This window comes from Emydura macquarii, unplaced genomic scaffold, assembly GCF_026122565.2.
Source record: "Emydura macquarii macquarii isolate MOO-44397 ecotype Brisbane River unplaced genomic scaffold, CSIRO-AGI_Emac_v2 contig_312, whole genome shotgun sequence".
NCBI classification, from domain to species: Eukaryota; Metazoa; Chordata; order Testudines; family Chelidae; genus Emydura; species Emydura macquarii.
The window spans coordinates 14,805,311-14,824,683 of NW_027130449.1; the positions used below are offsets into that span (position 1 = coordinate 14,805,311).

At 43.2% G+C, this 19,373-nt stretch overlaps 1 protein-coding gene across 3 annotated transcripts in view; it reads left to right on the forward strand.

Moving 5' to 3' along the window:
- Positions 1-17,800, forward strand: part of KMT2A (lysine methyltransferase 2A) — an 83,243-nt gene extending 65,443 nt beyond the window's left edge. Inside the window, exons 29-36 of one of the 3 annotated variants that reach the window (XM_067566306.1) lie at positions 2,128-2,192; positions 3,234-3,404; positions 4,049-4,123; positions 5,520-5,694; positions 10,239-10,346; positions 10,847-10,930; positions 11,344-11,473; positions 12,667-17,800. In XM_067566306.1, the coding sequence (XP_067422407.1) occupies positions 2,128-2,192; positions 3,234-3,404; positions 4,049-4,123; positions 5,520-5,694; positions 10,239-10,346; positions 10,847-10,930; positions 11,344-11,473; positions 12,667-12,942 (1,084 nt within the window). In that variant the 3' untranslated portion in view covers positions 12,943-17,800. Of the gene's footprint in view, positions 1-1,469; positions 1,543-2,127; positions 2,193-3,233; positions 3,405-4,048; positions 4,124-5,519; positions 5,695-10,238; positions 10,347-10,846; positions 10,931-11,343; positions 11,474-12,666 lie in introns of those variants that run through there. The other 2 variants (XM_067566314.1, XR_010923294.1) reach the window with 2 other exon arrangements.
- The last annotated feature ends 1,573 nt before the right edge of the window (positions 17,801-19,373 follow it).

Sequence of the window (19,373 nt, forward strand, 5' to 3'; positions counted from 1 at the left end):
CTCCCCCAAGCTTGGCTGTTCTTTAGTGAGACCCCTCTCCTTTGTGAAATGCTAACATAAAGGAAATAACTTGAGGGTGGATCACCCGAGTTAATTCTGCAGTGTGAATGCACCCTAAGTGTTATAACAGTATAAAGCTGAAATTATGCAGCGGTGAATCAGGCCTCTAGTATCTACTGTAGTCACAGGTAACACTAAGATTTCTAGGGGAAAACTAGCTTTTTTTTCTTTTCCAGCTTGTATTCATTGTGCATAGATTCCTAGCTTCCAAGGCCAGAGGAGACCACTGTCGTCATGTAGTCTGATCTCCCGTATTACACAGGCCATAGAATGTCCCTAAAATAAGTTCTAGAGCAGGTCTTAAAATCCTCTCTTGATTTAAAAATTCTCAGTGATGGAGAATCAACCACAACCCGAACTAAATTGTTCCAATTGTTAATTACTCTTACTGTTAAAAATATATGCCTTGTTTCCAGTCTGAATTTATCTACCTTCAGCTTCCGGCCATTGGATCGTATTATACCTTTCTCACCTAATTTGTTCCCCATGTGGGTACTTATAGACTGTAATCCAGTCACTCTTTAATCTTGTCTTTGCTAAACTAAACAGATTCAGCTATTTGAGTCTATCACTATAAGGCATGTGAAGTTCTTGGGTACAATCCGGACCAGTGAGGAGCTGTGTCATTGCCTCACCCACAATTTTGGGTGCCTCTCAGTACTTTGCTGTTGTATCTTCCAATCTGGGCTGCTCACAAACAGTATGGAGGTCACACCCTGAGTGTCTATGTATAGCAGCAGTTCTGACCCCAGCAGCCTGTCAGTAGCTCCCCAGTCACACTCTGTCTTCCAGCAGCCTTGGTTATTACTTGCAAGGTGACGCACAACAGACTCTTAGTCCCAAATTTTCCCAAAACATGTTTTTGCATTGTCCAGCCCTCTCCTGGGCAGTTCAGATATTAAAGGTTTGGTGCCGCTGTAAAGGGTCAATATTCAACAATCTGCTACTTTAACTGGAGTTACCAAACAGTTCAGTTTAAGCACAGCACTGGATTGGTTTAGATTACAAAATAAAAAGTTTATTAACAAAAGAAGATTGGATTTTAAGTGAATTCACGTATCAGGTATTAAAGTCAGAAATGGTTACAAGAGAAATGAAGATAAAACTCTTTCTAGTAGCTAAAACTCAACAATCTAGACTTGTTTCAAGGTAAAATCCTTACCACATGTTCCCAGCAACATGGCTGACCAAATTCTCAGGTCAGGATCTCCTGTCAAAGGGCTGGTTCCTTTTTCTTCTTAGGTGGAAGAGAGATGATTTGAGGTGGTTTGGTCCCTCACTTTTATAGTCCAGTTAGTCTTTTAAGTGGATCCTTCAAATCAAAGTTTATTCCAACAGTAAAGCAGGTGACCTCTGGTGGTGAAGGAAGCTCCAGGCTCTTTTTTTCTCCCCTGTTTGTTGAAATGCAGATTTGCCCTGTTTCCTGCCATTTTCCCCCTTGCTGTCTTGAGGACCCTGTTTACTGCTTATTTGTAAATTGAGGTAAACACATTCCTTTGTTTAGGATAGGCCTGTTTACAAACTTTTGCCTAGTTATGACTGTGTGACTTTGAACATGTGCTAATATCACAAAGGAGGGTTTCATAAATTTACATATAATGTTGCTACCATGATGATATTGTCCAATGAGTTATGGTTTTCAAATGATACTTCACAAGGCATATTTTGTACAAAGATTATTAAGGTACTGTGTAGTGTGAATACAGTGGTGCTTTCAGTCACAGGCATGCAGTTTGATTCACTGTTCTCTTGCACAGTCAGTTTTTCCCTTTCTGAAAGGATCCTTATAAACAACTACAGGGGAACTGAAACCCTTATAAACCTATCTGGAAAAATTATTATTTAAAGAATGTTCTATTAGAAATTAGAACTTTTTATATTTAATCAATTTAAAAACATTCGTTGACATTGTCCCTGTAAAACACAAACAAACAAACATCCCCAATTGGTTAGACACTTCAGCTGTATTTAAAAAAAAAAAAAAAAAAAAAAAAAAAAAAAGAGTTGCCATCTGTGGGGTGATGTGTTGCCAAGCATTATATTTCATTTTTTTTCCTTTTCCCCAAGGCAAACGGCAGTTCTTACAGAGCCACAGCCAGTGCAGAACATAGCAAATGATCAAGAAAATGCAGGTATGTCACTTCTGCCAATAATGCAGTGTCTTGGCAGTCTCTGGTGTTGAACTATATAGAGTCACTTGCACATTTGACCTCTCCTTAAAGAACTCTTAGTAGCTGGTGTATTGTTTTCTGCTCCTTTTGGAGGGAGTCTTGTTCCGGTCACAGTAATGTAAATTGCATGGATAGCAGTTATACCTTCTGGTCCTAGTTGTAGAAACTTGCAGGTTTTATTTTTATGCTATCATGTTGTGGTGTAATCTGGATTCCACCTTCTAAATGGATGTAAAACCCATGCTCAGGACCTCAGTTTTTGATGAGGAAATGAGAGCTCCAGAACATTTTAGACTTTAGAAAACAAACTGACGTGGTTTGGGAATTGAGTTTAAAGTCTACTCATCACCCCAGTGCCTATGTACAGAGAATGGAATTAAAACTGTGGTGGTGAAGCTGTTGTCCCACTAGCTGCAGTTTTCTTTCTGTTCTTCATCACCGGAAATTGATATTCCTGTAGTAGCTCCCCTGGAGTATGCTTCATGGAGAGACTTGTTGTTTTCCCATGTTATAATTACTGTTGTCACTGATGGTGTAGGTGGTTCAGTAGCTAGTCCGTTATTGTGAAGCTTTGACAAGTTGCTTAATTTCATTATCAGAATTGTTCTGGTTGGATCCACATGCCTGCATGTGGATATGAATTCTGCTGAAACTGTGTATCTGATTACTACTACTACTAATGTATGCTGCCCTCCGTACAGGGATAGATGTTAAATTGTATTACAAATTGTACTGATTGTATTAACCTCTAAAGCAACCGTGGGTTGGTTTGCATGAAAATGATCTCAAAACTAGGAAGTAAACTGGGCACACTGGAAAAGGAGGCAGATCTTACTAGGAATTTTGCTTACGTTTTGGTGGCTTCTAATTAGAAATAATCATCCACTGTTCAAATCAGGGACAAGTTCACTTCACCATTAGGTGTCTGTTTATTTGGTGGTGGGAGATACAATAAGAATTTCATTCTGCCCAACTGTATCTTCATATTGGTCTGTCTTCCAGGATCCAAAGCTCCTGAGGAGGAGGAAAGCACTTTCAGCTCCCCACTTATGTTCTGGTTGCAGCAAGAACAAAAGAGGAAAGAGAGCCTTGGTGAGAAGAAGGCAAAGAAAGGGCTAGTTTTTGAGATCTCAAGTGATGATGGTTTTCAGATCTGTGCAGAAAGTATTGAAGGTGAGGACAATGATTAGTGGTTGCAACTTTCTTCGAGCTTTCGTTGCCACAGGTTAAAAACAAAAGATGCTTTTTGAGGAATTTTGATCTCTGTAACAAACTTCTTCAGAATAGACTTGTGTTCTCCTAGACATAAAACTTTGGAATCAAATCCAATGCCAGAGTGCCTGCTTTGTGTTGAATGTCTGCATTGTCCCACTTTTGTCTTGAATCCACTGACCAGCAGTGTTGTTGTATATAAAGTAGTGGTGGGACAAAGCAAATAATTAACACGGAACAGGCATTAGGGCATCTAAATTTTGTTATCAGAAATCATTGCTAAAGCAACTTATTTGCCTGTGCTCCAATGAGTTATTTTGGAGAGGGCAAAAAGTCTTCAACTACATGAAGAGTATGGGTTTATCGCTACTGACTGCACTTCTCATATTTGCCACTTGGCTTAATTTCACACTGCCACATGAATGTTCTTCTAGATGCTCATAGGTACTGTGTGCATGCACATGTGCATACATGCACACTCTGTGGACTGTTGGTTGTATTACTGCAGACTTGGCTGAATGAGGAGAGAATCAAGAGACATACAGAGCATGTCTGATAGATGTAACTCTTCTTTGATTGTTTTGTCTTCCATTCTCTGATTGCAGATGCCTGGAAATCACTGACTGATAAAGTTCAAGAAGCTCGTTCCAATGCCCGTCTGAAGCAGCTCTCATTTGCAGGTAATGCCAAGAACTGAGGTTGTTTCTTCCTTGCCAGCAAGTGTATTTTGAGAGCAGATAAACCCATTTCATGAAGAAATGGTCAAACGAGTAGAGTCTTGAGAAGAAAGAGGGCAGTTGCATATAGATAGCTCACTTCTTTAAAGGAGAAACATTTTTGGCAGCAAATATTTTGATTTAAGCAGAGGCAACACTCAGTGTTTGCAGAAGTAAAAAGCTCCAATGTATTGTGGCAAAAGTAACTTGTATATGAGAATGATGGCGTCAGTGATTTTTCTCTCGTTACCTGATCCAATAATAAGTGTTTGACCCACTGAGCAAGCTACGTTTGCTGTGAAATATTGTGGTTTTATTGTACAAAAGTGTAGGCCATTTTGCTTCTTTTTCAAATAAGAGAATTAATTGTTACTTCTCTTAATGTATAGTGGCTAGCCACCTGAGCCTATTTGATGTTTTTATTTTTGCGTATTAGTTTCACAAATAGCACTACTTTAGATGTATCCTGGAGCTCTGACGTGAAGTTGTTTAACAATATAGTATGATCAGAAATCTCCTCACTTCAGGTGAGACTGCCCACAATGGCATGTAGTGACTACTAGCAGCAAATACCTCCAATGGCTGGTGATGGGACACTAGATGGGGAGAGCTCTGAGTTATTACAGAGAATTCTTTCCCAGATGCCTGGCTTGTGGGTGGTCTTCCTCCATGCTAACGGTCTAACTGATCGCCATATATGGAGTTAGGAAGGAATTTTCTCCCTGGTCAGATTGGCAGAGACTGTGGGGTTTTTTTGCCTTACTGTGCAACATGGGGCACAAGTCACTTGCAGGTTTAAACTATTGTAAATGGTGGATTCTCTGTAACTTGACATCTTTAAACCATGGTTTGAGGACTTCGTTAACTCAGCCAGAGGATAGGGATCTATTATAGGGATGGGTGGGTGAACTTCTGTGGCCTGCAATGTGCAGGTGGTCAGTCTAGATGATCAAAATGGTCCTTTCTGACCTTAAAGTCTGAGTCACTAACGTAACTGCATGGTATACAAGAGGAATGCCCAGATTTACCCTATGAGCTCCAATGTGTTTTATGATGAGTTAGGCATAGTTCATAAGTCTGCTGTAGGAGTTAGCATTCTGACCACCGTAATCGTTCTGGAAAAGCTACTGTCCTACATGGTTTTAGTTCATCTGCTGGTTGCTGAACTGGGGATATGTCTTGATGCATAAACTGAAACAAAATAATTTTATTTTAAGTTCTCATTAGAAATCAAACCAACTAGCTAATGCAGGGCTCTGGCAGGAGCTTCCACTGCTTTCCAATGGGCTGGTTTATCTTCCAGGCTACCTGTCTTCACTGATGCCTGGTTTCTTACCCTTTCCTTTTGTTGTTGTTTTAGGTGTGAATGGGTTGAGGATGCTGGGGATTATCCATGATGCTGTTGTGTTCCTGATTGAGCAGCTTTATGGAGCAAAGCATTGCCACAACTACAAATTTAGGTTCCACAAACCAGAGGAGACCAATGAACCCCCATTGAATCCCCATGGCTCTGCTAGGGCTGAAGTCCACCTGAGGTAAGTGTGAGCTTTGTGATGAGTGGGATTTGACAAGTCCACTTGCCAGAGTAAGGGTATGTCTACACTGCAGAGTGAATTTAAAGTAAATCAGCTTTCACCCATTGAATTGTAGAAGTCACAGGAGCGTGATCACACCACACTCCTTGCATTGGGCTCTGCGTCCCCACTCACCATGCTAGGGTTGACATTCAAAGCAATGCACCATGGGTAGCTATCCCACAGTGCAACTGGCCACGGAGGCTTTTGGGAAGCTTATTATCTTTCCATGATGCAACGTGTTTCCTCCCCGTCCCTTCTTGTCCCAAACAAACTGCAAATGTTTTTTTGCGCCGTTTCTCTATGCCGTGCGCACGCTGTTGCCGGAGAGGCATGGAGCCTGCTCAGCTCTGCACTATCATTATGAGCATCACAAATATCTCACGGCTTATCCTGCAGTATTTTCAAAGGTGAGCCAGGACCTGCAGCACAGAAAATAACGATGTTACGGAGGCCAACCTGCTATAAGCCACAGAGCGAAACAATTCCTGTTTGCTGCAGGCTGTCATGCATCATCTTCAGTCCATGGAGCACCAGTTCTGGTCCCGGGAAACAAGCATAGACTGGTGGGATCGCATCATTATGAAGGTGTGGGATGATGACCAGTGGCTGCAGAACATTCGTATGCGAAAGGTCACTTTCTTTGAACTTTGTGTGGAGCTGTCCCCAGCCATGAAGCACGTGAATACTTGCTTGAGACCAGCTCTGACAGTGGAGAAGCGAGTGGCCATTGCTCTGTGGAAGCTGGCATCCCCAGATTGTTACTGGTCAGTTGGGAATCAATTCGGAGTCGGTAAATCCACCGTTGGAGCTACTATGATGCAAATGTGCAGGGCCATTAATAGACTTCTGCTATGGAGGGTAGTGACTTTGGGAAACGTGCAGGACATAATGGACGGGTTTGCCACAATGGGGTTCCCAAACTGTGGGGGGTGCAATAGATGGCACATGTATCCCTATCCTAGCACCTGACCACCTTGCTACAGAGTACATAAACCAGAAGGGATACTTCTCAATTGTGTTGCAGGCCCTTGTGGATCACAAGGGACATTTCACTGACATCAGTGTGGAGTGGTCAGGAAAGGTGCATGACGCGCACATCTTTAGGAACTCGGGTCTGTTCAATAAGATGCAGGTGGGCGCTTTCTTCCCTTACGAAAAAATAAACATTGGGGATGTGGAAATGCCAATAGTGATGCTGGGGGATCCTGCCTACCCCTTGTTCCCTGGGCTAATGAAGCCCTACACCGGGCACCTGGACAGCGAGAAGGAGCATTTCAATAACAGGCTCAGCAAGCGCAGAATAGTGGTGGAACGTGCATTTGGGTGTTTAAAGGCCAGATGGAGATGTCTACTAACTAGGCTTGATATCAGTGAAAAGAACATCCCAACAGTTACAGCTGCATGCTATGTGCGCCATAATTTGTGTGAAACAAAGCGTGAAAAATTCTCCCAGGGTTGGGCCGTGGAGGCTGATAGGCTGGCCACAAATTTTGAGCAGCCAGATTCCAGCACTATACTCAGAGCCAACCACGGAGCGCTTTGCCTCTGGGAAGCATTGAGAAATCCGTTTTGCAATGAACTGCAGCAATGTACATCTGCTTTGCCTTTCTCTTTCCCATCCCCCACCCTCGCACCAGCAGCCTTCCCCTGCTTTCCCTGCCCAAGCTCTGAATGAATAAAGACAGATGTTTTTTAAAGCTGCAAAGTTTTATTTGTGACCCGTTTCAATGGGAGAAAAGGAGGATAAGTTAACATTGTAAAGTGTCACTGTGCAAGCAACTGTGGTTGCGTGCAGTTCTTAAAGGGGCCATCATGTCTTTCTGCTAGCCTCCACTGGTGTGGAGTGCAGCACATACTGCATCCTGCTCAGCCTTCTCCTAGATCGCTGGGGGGGTGGGAGCTGAAAACAAAGTGTTAGGCGGTGGAGCGTTTTGGAGGAGCTGCAGAGGGAGTCTGTCCTGCCGCTGCTCTTCCTGGAGCTCTACCACGTGCCTCAGTATGTCGGACTGATCCTTCATAATACGCAACATCTCCTGTTGCATATCACGCTCCTGCTCCTGTGCTGATCTTCTGTGTTCCATGTCCATATCTGAAAAACTAGACAAGGACATCCTCCAGGCTCTGAGCTCTGTGTCAGCGGCCGTGGAGGTGTTCATTAGTTCACTAAACATGTTATCCTACGTTTTCTTTTCTGCTTCCGAATCTGGGGAAGTCTTTCAGCAGGAGTTCTGAAAGGTGGGCTGAAGGCCAAAGTGTCAACTGTAAGAAAAGCAAAGCACGAAGTGCCATTGTTAGTTGACCCAAAGTAGTAAAAGAAATGTTACAATGTAAAAAGAACTTCCCTTCATGTTCACAAGGCTAAGCCAGACCTGCATTCCACTCTAAGTAGCAGACGGGTCGGAGTGGCATTCCAGACATGGTAAGCAAGGGGCCCTTGCATCCATTATGGAGAGATTTAATTAGCACTAAAATTCACAATCCACACTTGAGCAAAGAGAGGGATCAGCGGGCTCCCCTGTAACATCCCATGGACAGGTTTGGGAGGAGGTGGGCAAAACAGATTAGAGGACACTGTGGGTGAAGTCTAGCAGCAGAAAACATAGGGCAACCAGTGTCCTGACCCTTAGCAACAATACTGTGACTAGGAGTTGTTTTGGGGAGGCACCAGGGACACCAGACATGGCAGAGGAATAACACGGAGTGACTGTATTGGTTGGGTATTTTAAACTTGCGCCATCTTCCCTAGGTGACCATGTGTGATATCAGTCTCCTGAGGGTAACGCAGGTGGAAAGAGAAGATTTGCTGCAAGCATCGGGGTACAGACCTGGCCCTTATGCTGCTATGCTGTGTTCCGCGATGATGCCTGCTCATTTAATAGTAGAGTGGCAGAGTAAAGTCTCCTACTGTGGTGGAAGAAATAAGGCTGCCCTCCCCAGAAACCTTCTGCCAAGGATTACAGATTGCCTACATGAAAGTTTCCTTGAGATATCCACATCCACAGGGGATTCTCAGAGCATACCTCTGCACATAAATAGTGTGTTCCGGGAGTAACCCTCCACTGAAATTTGGCAACACCCAGGAAGTCCATCCCCTCAAAAACACAAACTTCTTTTAAGAAGCTGGACTGGGAGCATAACCAGTCCAGCTGGGAGTTGCCCCACACACTCACCAGATGTGCCTTCCACAACCTCTCAATCAGTCCCTCTGTCCTGTGTGTGTGGCAGGGCTGCTCTGAGGTAACGAACAGGTCCTGGCTCTCAGGGAGAACAGATACCCTGCTTTCCTGCACCCTGCTCTCCTCATCCTCCTTGTCCATAGAGTCGTCATTTGTTCTGACTGGGATTCTGCGAAGGTATCGACGCTGCCTGGCGGCACAGTGGTGAGGTCACCGCTGAGAATCGCATTCAGCTCCTGGTAAAAGCGGCATGTTTTGGGCGAGGAGCCAGAAGGTCTTTTAGCTTCCCTACTTTTCTGATAAGTGTGCCTCAGCTCTTTGATCTTAACAGGGCACTGCTGCGCGTCTCTGTTGTGCCCCTTCTCCAACATGCCACGAGATATCTTCTCGTAGATATCTAAATTTCTTTTGCTGCCTTGGAACTGCACCAGAACAGACTTCACTCCACAGACCGGTGATATCCAAGACCTCAGGTCGACTCCATGCTGGAGTGTGTTTGGGCCGTGTAGTTGCCATGAGTGGTTCAGCTACAAAGCTCTCGCCATACTGTCCAAACCGGAAATGGTCATTCAAACTTTCCCAAGGTTTGAGGGGGAGGAGTTATTTCCTGTTTACATGGCCACATTACAGCAGAGCACGAATGTCCAGAGCAGTCATAACAGAGCATTATGGGATACCTCCCGGAGGCCAATGGCATCAATTTACATTGCGCTCTGCCTTCACTGACGCAAATGTGACTCATGGAATTCGACTTCAGCGCTACGCCACTTGCGGAGATGGTTTTATTAAGTCAACTTTTACCTCGATTTAGATCAGCGGAACTTGCATGCCAGTGGAGATGCATACTTTAGGGGTCGACGTAAGCGGCGTTACATCGACCTCCATTGCCAGTGTAGACCAGGCCTAAAAGACCTGGCAAGTGAGGGGGCATAAACTGTAAACTTCTACAGAATTTAAGTAAAAGATTATAGCTTTAATGGTACCTTCTAAATGTAAATTGATGGCCTGTAGTGTCCTGAGTCTGCATGCAGCTCTAGTGCTTCTTCTGTTGCTCTTAGCTTTGCCAAGGCAAGCAGTAGGAAATTGAAATTAACAAGACTGCCCACTTTACCACTGCCATTAACAGTCCTAAAGAACTATGTGGATTTGATGTTGCTGCCTTACAGAGCTGTGATCAGAATCTGAGGTGAGCGTGAATCACTGAGAAGGACAATGAAAAATAGGCCAGAGAAGTAGTAGAATAGCAAACACACACAGCCCTTGCAGCAGTCAACATACTGTTGAAAACTAACTTTGTCAGTAATACACCTGTTCTTTGTCCTCCAGGAAGTCAGCATTTGATATGTTCAATTTCCTTGCTTCTAAACACCGACAGCCACCAGAATACAACCCCAATGATGAGGAAGAGGAGGAAGTGCAGCTGAAGTCGGCTCGGTATGCAACTGAATTTGTCTCCATAAAGGGAAAAGGGAAGGGTGTGCTAAGAAAAAAAGGCAAATATTTTGATCTTACCTCTTGCACCGGTAGGTGTGGTGTTAAAACTTTAAATGTACAAAATATTGGAAAATATATTGTAGAGGACAAACCTGCATTAGCAGGGGAGCGGCTACTGAAGGAGGCCAGCCCCTCTCTAATTTGTTTCCATGCTACCGCAGGATGTTCTGATCAGGAAAAAGAGATTACTTACATTAAATTTGCAGAAGAGGAGAGCTGGTTAGCAGTAAGGAGTTTGTCTAAGATCTGAGGTTGAATTAAGAACAGCTTTATAATATTTCCATAAAAAATACACTGTATTAATCTTGGTTGCTTTCTCAGTGGCATTGGGCTGCAGTGTCACGGTGGCTAAATGTTAATATCTTTGAAACGATACCAACAAATATTTGGCATGGGCTCTCGAATGAAGGTGATCACTTAGCAGTGTCTCTTTGTTCTAGGAGGGCAACCAGTATGGATCTGCCAATGCCCATGCGATTCCGACATTTGAAGAAGACCTCCAAGGAGGCAGTTGGTGTCTACAGGTATGGTTTTACTCTGGTGTTTTAACTCTGTCTCAGGGGCAGAGGGAGATTAAAAATTTGAAAGCTCTTTCTAAAGTCCAACTGGAATGTTGAGGGAAAAGAGTTCTCTCCCCCTTCGTTTCTTCCCCCTCTTTGTTTTCAGGTCAAATCTTTAAAAAGCTGATCCTCAGTACAAACCACTTATTCCTGCCAGCTCACCTTGGTGATAGCTCAGGCATTTATTTTTGGGGTGGATGGGAAGCTAGAACTATTCTGGTTAGCTGCATATGATAGAAACACAATGAAGAGAGTCAAACCCTTCGTCCCTTTGATGAAGAGTTACCTATATGCTAAGATTTTCTGATCTTCAATTAATGCAACATGATCCAGTTGCATTGTTTGATATATTCTCTTCTCTTGTTTCTTTTTACTAGGTCTCCCATCCATGGCCGGGGCCTATTCTGCAAAAGGAACATCGATGCAGGTGAGATGGTGATTGAATATTCAGGCAATGTCATTCGCTCCATCCTCACTGACAAACGAGAGAAGTACTATGACAGCAAGGTGAGTTCTGTGGCTTTCATCAACATTTGTAAAAGACATATTCACGGCACTTTTCTATGGCTGGTGATCTGAAGGGAGCATTCCAAAGAAGAAACTAATAATTTTCTTTCACAGGGATTATGGAACTGAAACCCTGTGTAAACTATGGAAAAAATACATGCTCTTGTGTGTGGAGTCCTAGAAAATATTAGGACTTACACAGTACTTCTAATCTTCAGTGTACCGTACAGACAACTGATCCTCACAACCCTTTGGGGGGTAAGGACTATAGATGAGGAAACTAAGGCAGAAGAGTTAAGCTGTTTGCCTCAGGCACAGAGGGGATTGGTATGATATCCAAGATTAGAACTGAAGGGTTTCTGGCTGCCATACCTGTGCTCAAACCATTAGATCATGCATCTCAAGTAAGTTTTAGAGGCCAAATAAGTTTTACATTCTGATGTGTGTTTGCTTCGGACAAGGCCCGAATTAAATGCCCGTTGTTGGCAACTTCTCCCCTACATCATATCAGCAGTTTCTTCTTGAAGACTCTACCTGTCTGTGGTGACATAGAAGTCTGTAGGATAATAATGTTGAACTGAAAAAAATTATGGAAAAGAGAGGGAGTTTGTGACTTCCTAAGTGCTTTCTGACAGGGCCAAAACATGTTTGTTGTGACTTGAAAACGAGCAACTTCTAGTCGCAGTGCAGCATTATGACCTCCAGCAGCATTTTGTAGAGAATGGACCCAGATCCTGGCCAGACGTGGTTCGTGGGGATTGCATGGGACGTAAATATGTCTATCTGGGTTCAAGGGTGGGTTAAAGGGAGTCAAGTAAATGTGTAGTGCAAACTTTAATAGGTGTAAAAACTGCACTTGAACTCTGTGGTTGCAGTTAACAGACTTCCCAGGTTTTCCAGCACTGACTGGAGCATTAGCAGCACTTCCTTTGCTTCCTCCAAGGACATGGGAAAGATTTGAGCCCTGTACCAGCACTGTAGATTCAAAGGGTGTGAGGATGAAATGGCTCAAGCAAAATACCTTATAACCAAAGAGTGGCTGTGGGATTCTAAGGAGATTATGGTTCCACACAGACTAAATTTGATTTCTCTTGTTTAGTTATGGTAATAAACAATCTCCTGAAACTCCAGGCAGGGGAGAAGGAATCTTGGCTCCCCTCCGCTCTAAATGCCTTTCTTTCTTCCATGCCCAGGGGATTGGCTGCTACATGTTCCGCATTGATGACTCCGAAGTGGTAGATGCCACTATGCATGGGAATGCAGCCCGCTTCATCAACCACTCATGTGAGCCCAACTGTTACTCCCGTGTAATCAACATTGATGGCCAGAAACACATTGTCATTTTCGCCATGCGCAAAATCTACCGTGGGGAGGAACTCACTTATGACTACAAATTCCCCATTGAAGACGCCAGCAACAAACTGCCTTGTAACTGTGGCGCCAAGAAGTGCAGAAAATTCTTAAATTAAAACTTTCATGAGCTGTGAGTGAGCCTGGAAGGGCCTGGGGTGAACCAAAGTTACAATGCATCTCTTTCCCACCATTTGGGAGGGAGAGGGGAGGACAGAGACAGAAATAAAGATTGACTGGGCTCAGGGACGTAAGTGATGGCTGCACTTCTCCGTCAGAGTCCCCATCTTCATGTCTCACATGCGCACACTTATCCTTGTGAAAGACATGGACGATCAGAGAAGATCCTCAATATGATTGTTATGTTTTTTCCACTGCCCTTTTTCTCTTCCCCCTCCAGTATTGCTGTCATTGTGGGATAATGAGTGGGAGAGTGGGAGGGTGGATGGATGAGGCAAAACAGACCAAGACCCATATATGGGTAGTGGCCTCAGATTTTTGTCCTTGGTTTGTCAGGACTCAGAATTACCAGCTTTGCCAGGAACATGAATGTGGGGTTTTCTGTTTCCTTCGCTTGCTGTATCTTAAGTAAAAGCACAGTACTTGACTGAGCTTTTTCCCTAGGGGGAGAAACTGTATCCCACCAACCAGCTCCATTAAGGATATTCTGACTGTCTGTGGTTCCTTCCACCATACATTTCCAAAACACTATTTGTGAGCTGGCTGGGTCTTACCAGACTTCTTAGGGAGGCCATAGTTGGCCCAGTGCATTTTTCTTGATTAGGTTGTCCTTTATTATGGCCCAGGAAGAGTTAATAAGACTAGGGTAAACTACAGCAGCCTGTAAGTGGACTGAAAAGGGTTTCAGTAGCATTTTCCTCTGAAATTCCTGTTTTTGTGTAAGAGAATTCTTAGCTCTCTCTAGTAAAGGAAAGGGCTGTTTTGGGCTTATGCCAACTAATTACAGAGTGATTCACTCTCCAGGATTTACAGTCCAAAGTGTAAATCCTTGTCAGCAAAAGCCTTGATTCAGCAGACACTCTTTTGTACAATAGGAACAACTCTTCTCCCATATATCTGCCATGAGAAAAGAGCACTCTTCTTTGGTCTAAGGAGCTGAAGGCTTTTCCAGTCACACGCAAATCCCAGAGATCTGCCTCCCTGCCCCTGAGCCTGTCCAAGCAATGGAAATCTGCAGTTCTGTTAGCTAGCCAGTACTCCCAAACAGAAACTAGCAAGGGCTGTCTGCAGAAGTTTCAGCAGGAGAAGTTCTACTCAGATGGCTTAAATAATATGAATAAGGCAAATGAGTGATTTCTGTAGGTACATCCCTCTCTCTAGATCCATTCTAGGTTACGGTTACTTCAGTCTCCCTTCTAAGACATAGGAATAGGCACCAAAAGGGGGTATAAAAGCTCAGAGAAAATGCAAGGCCAAACACTAACAGTCTGAGCATACTCCTTGTAGCATTTAAAAAAGTGTTTAGGAAACCAGTTTGCAACTGCCACAACTAAACCCACCTGAGTGAAATATTAAATCCATTTAAAAGAATGACACTAGTCCCTAGTTCAAGCGGGATAACCTCCCTTTGGGGTCAACCTCAACCTTCCAAAAGAAAGAAAAGCCCCAAACCTCTTAAATTAAATGATTGGATTTTACTCTGTTCTGTTTACAGTTTAGTATTTAAGGTTTTATAAATGTAAATATATTTTGTATATTTTTCTATGAGAAGCACTTCATAGGGAAAAGCACTTATGACAAGGCTATTTTTAAACAGTGGTATTATCCTAATTTAAAATAATCGGTTTTAAATTGTTTTATTTTCATAGGACCGTTATAGGAAATGTTTGGCTGGACATAGTCTGATCCTTTCTCTGGAGAGAGGGATGTTTTTATTTTATTTTATTTTTAATCTTGTTCTGCCTTGTTGACTTAAGTAACTGTTTCCTGGAAGCTTTGGCTGGACCTTAATTATATTGATTTGTCAAGGGGGAGGGCAGGGGGAACAACCACCCAACTCAGGAGGAGTTTGACTCAGTGGAATTTTATTTGAACATCTGTGTTACTGTTTTTTGGTACAGTTCTCCCACTGCTGGCAGAAAGAGGCATGATTCAGCCTTGACACATGCCACTGTTCTGTTTATAGAAAGGTGAAGGAGAGGGGGTAGTAATTGCTATCTTCACTTTTCCATTAATTTGTTCAGGGCTCAGAATTATGAATTTGGCAAGAAATATGAATTTTTCCATCCTACTCAAATCCTGCAGAGCAGACGTGTCCTCCTCAGTAACTCGTCGATTTTGCCAGGATACGTACTGAGAGTGCGTGGTCCCTGCATCCCTGGATAGATCACTTTAACTTAACCCCAGCTCTGTGATTGGTGGCAGGGAAAGCCAACTTCCACCATTGTTTCCAAAGCAGCTTCACTGGATGAAGACCCAGAGTGGATTTTAATTCTGGGAAAATACGCAACTCTCTTACCATAGAAACAGGGTCCTGTGGAAATTGAGCAAAGCAATAGACCCCCAGCCCTGCCTTGGTTCGCCATCATTGTTAGGAGCAGTGTGAGACTTGTACTCACAAATGCACTACTCAGTGCCGAGTGCCTCTCACTTGGAAACGTATGAACAGTAAAATCATAATGCACCCCCACGCCTCTGATCGTTCCCTGTGACAGGCCATCTGCTGAGCTAGCAAATTGAAAGGCTGCTGTGAAGCAGCAGCAGCCATCTAAGGACATTGGACAGCCTTGACTAATAACTCCTTAGCACTCATAGCCTGGCACTCTGAATCTGGGCTGTTCAACCCCGGAGACCCCTTCCTCTGACCTGAGAATGAAATGCAGCACTCAAAAGGATCAGGAATTGGTGTTTCCTTTTTTTTTTTTAATTGCACTGTGTGATTATTGTTTTGTAAAACTTTTTTTAAAGGAAAAATCGGAGCTGCATTTGTTACTGAAATGATTTGATGCACTGACAGTTGGGAATGCACGCACACAGAGGCCAGAAAGCATGTCTGGGGAAATCTCAGCCCAGCATCCGTAGACAGACTCTTCACGGCAGTGCTGGGGACACTTCTGAATTTTAACTTCAGAAAGGTCTAGTTCAGTCATTTTCCCCTTCTCCCTCCCACTGTGATCCCTTAATCCGACTGAGAATCAGCCTCTGCAACTGACAACAATCCCATTTTTGTCTCTTGCCAAAACTCTGTGTAGCTATCAGCTAGTTGATAAGCAAAATTGAGTCCTCACCAGAAATCCACACTAAGAGTAAGCTCTGATCAGGAAACTTTGCTCCCAGAAACCCCTTTGTTTAGGAAAAAAAACAAGAGGAGGGGGGAAAATAAGTGAAGGAGCAAACAGGAGAGAGATGTCATCTGAGTCCCTCTCAGAACAAGGCACTAGAAATTTCCTCTACCATGAGGACGGAGAAAGCAAACGATCAGGTTAAAATTTGGTGGAAGATCCAGCTCACTGAATGCTTTGCTGCTATACCTGTTGTGGCTGCCTTAACTAGCAGCCACTGTGGCCAGTGAAACTGTCTGTAAACCAGAGAAGCTGAATTGTGCTGACTTGCAGGCTGGGCCAGGGGTCCCTTTGGCTCCCCACTTCCATTGTTCTCACCAGTCTATCTCCAGCACAGTGGTTCTCATTCACTTACAGTTTTAAACAAATAAAAGGAAGGTGGGGAGAAGCCTTGGCAGCTAGTATTTAAGTTTTCAATGATTCATCTGTAAGACGCAGGCCTTTAACCCTGTCCTGCCCAGGCTAATAGTGAGCACAGTGCAGCTTCCTCGTATATGAATGTATATTTTATAAGGACTGACATAGATCATGATATCTGAAAATACTAAAAGTCAAACCTTAAGGCATTTATTTTTATTTGTACAAACCAATTTTTTTTAAAGGAAAAGCGGGTCATTGTAAAGGGCTGGGTATAATCTTTTTATTTTCATTTTCTTTCATTTCAAAGCAATACCAGGTTCTTCAGCAAGATGGTCTTTGTGCAGAATCATGCCATTCAAACCCATGCTACTGGTCCATACTCAATACACCTGTGAGTTTTTATAACTATAAATATGATATATATAGGAACTAATATAGTAATGCACCGTGTAATGAAGCCTAGTTCAGTATCGGTCCATGGCTTTTAATTCTCTTAACACTATAGATAAGGGTTGTGTTACAGTTGCTAACAAAGGCAGGAAAAATAATCAAGCTGTGCGCGGCTGGGTTAACACACTGAACCCGAAGGGGGCTTGCTGGGCTCTAGCGCAGACTCCTGAGCCCTGTGGAGCCACAGTATTACATCTGGGAGCTTGCTGCGGAAATGAAATGCTTAGACCACAGGGTCCCTGCTTGAGGATTTTTCTGACCTTCAATGTTACCAGTCAGTACTTGTACAACTTGTTTTTTGTTTTGTTTTTGGTTTTTTTGGTTATGAATGTTGGGGTACCACCTGCATATTGGGAAAAATGTGTTCTGTGCTTTCCTGGTATCTTTTTAACAAGGTACTGTAGCTTTGTCTATCAACCAAGAACTATACTTGTGGTGTTTCTTTTATTAAACTTAACAGTCTCTTTAGTAAATACAGATAGGTGAATAATTGTTCAAAAAAAAAAAAAAAAGCTCTACAAAGGCAAGGTTATGTTCTAGAAATAATACATTTCTTGACAACTTATCATGTATAACAGATCTTTTTATTTCTTTTTTTCTTGTGTTCTTCCAAGCTTCTGGTTTAAAACAAAAAACAAAAAAAAGGAAATGTGTCTAAATTACATCAGTGTTAACTCCCTTTCACAGGGATGAAGGATATACTTTAATAGTTTAAAAAAAATGCTGAAAGCTCTGCGAAAGACTGAATGTAAAAATAAAAAAGTGTATATAGTTGTAAAAAACAAAGGAGTTTTTAAACATGTTTATTTTCTATGCACTTTTTTTTATTTAAGTGATAGTTTAATTAATAAACATGTCAAGTTTATTGCTGCAGTGGGTGACTCTTAATTTACTTTATCTTTAAAAAGCTGGAGAGGAGGTGTTCCTGGTACCACTGCTTATTATCCTCATCATATGAATTCCCTTTCTTCAGATAGGGCAAATTCATAGCATGTGATTTCATTATTACTATTTGTGTTATAGCTCCATAGATGTGCCTGGTGCTCTGGAAAGAAATGAGTCACTGCCTCGAAAGGGAATGGTTCTTGACAAGTAACCTTTAAACATAAGGGTATGCAGTGATATCATGAAAGAAAAGTTAGAAGGTTCAGACGGGAGAAAACAGTGCTTAGGAGGTTTGAGAATGGATGGCGTGGAAATCGAGCTTCCCTCACCTCTGTCAGGAGCTGCAGAGGAATGTCTTGCAGCAGTGTGGCTGAAGATGTATGACGGGATAGAGGCAGCCAGGGGTAGAAGTATGTAGAGGTATGTAGGGAGGGGAGGAGCAAAAAACAAGGCAATTTTGAATTGGCTCCTGAAAGCTTTGGAGTATTGACCGTAGGTGCTCACAGAGGATGATGGTGCAGGCAGCAGTACTAATGGAGAGGGACCTATTGAAAGGTAAGGAAGAAGGCCTCGTCCCTCCCAAGTCCTTGATCCCTTATGGTCACATGCAGTCACAGAACAAGTGAAACACCATTTGTAAAAGTCACCCAAGTCAGTGTTAAGCAGACCCTGTGCCAAGAGTGTGTGTGTACTTTCTAACTTGTGTACATGCTGACTTGTGTGTGGGATCTCACTGTGGCATTGACCATCCATCTTCTAAAGCTCTTAGGAAGTAAATTAATTCACATATATTCAACAACTGTGTATGATCTTGATCTGTGATACTGAATTAGTTCTAAGTGTTATGAAACTGAACTTAATGGAAGGAAAAGTTAGCTACATTAGTATAGTAAATATTTATAGACTGGGAGAGCCCAAAGGCTTCAGATGGGATCAAGGCCACGTTACAGGTCGCTGCACAGCCAGCCAGCCAACAGCCACAGATATGCTGAGGGGATGTGGATACAACAAACAACCCAATGAACCTGGTGAGGAATTGGCCCTGCTCTGCTGGATGTTTCATGGATGGTGGATGGCTGGTTTCAGCTGAGGACAAAGGAAAGCGGGAAGAACAACAGGCCCAGTTTATCTGCCCAGCCATGCCCTCTGCTGAGGTGCCTGCAGAACCATCCAGAGGGGTGTCCTGAGGAGGACGAGGCAGAGGGGATTTTGTCACGGGTTTTCCTCAGGCATGAGAGAGGCACAGAGGGAGAAACTGCCTTGTGGGCAACGAAGGCTGGGAACACTGGCAGAGCGAACAAGGGGTGACCTCACCATAGGTAACTAGGCCACCAAGTGGGGTAGGGCTACGTTATGAATTGCCTTGAAGGTAAAGACAAGTATCTTTTTATTTGACACACAGGTGAAGGAGGAGCTGGCAGAGGAACTCGATGGCTGACGTCAGAAGAATGAGAATAAGATCTTGGCAGCAACATTGTGAAAATACAAGGGTAGTAAGGGGGCAGGAGTCAAGGCCAGAAAAGGGAGGGTTCTGTAGCCAAGACATGAGGGAT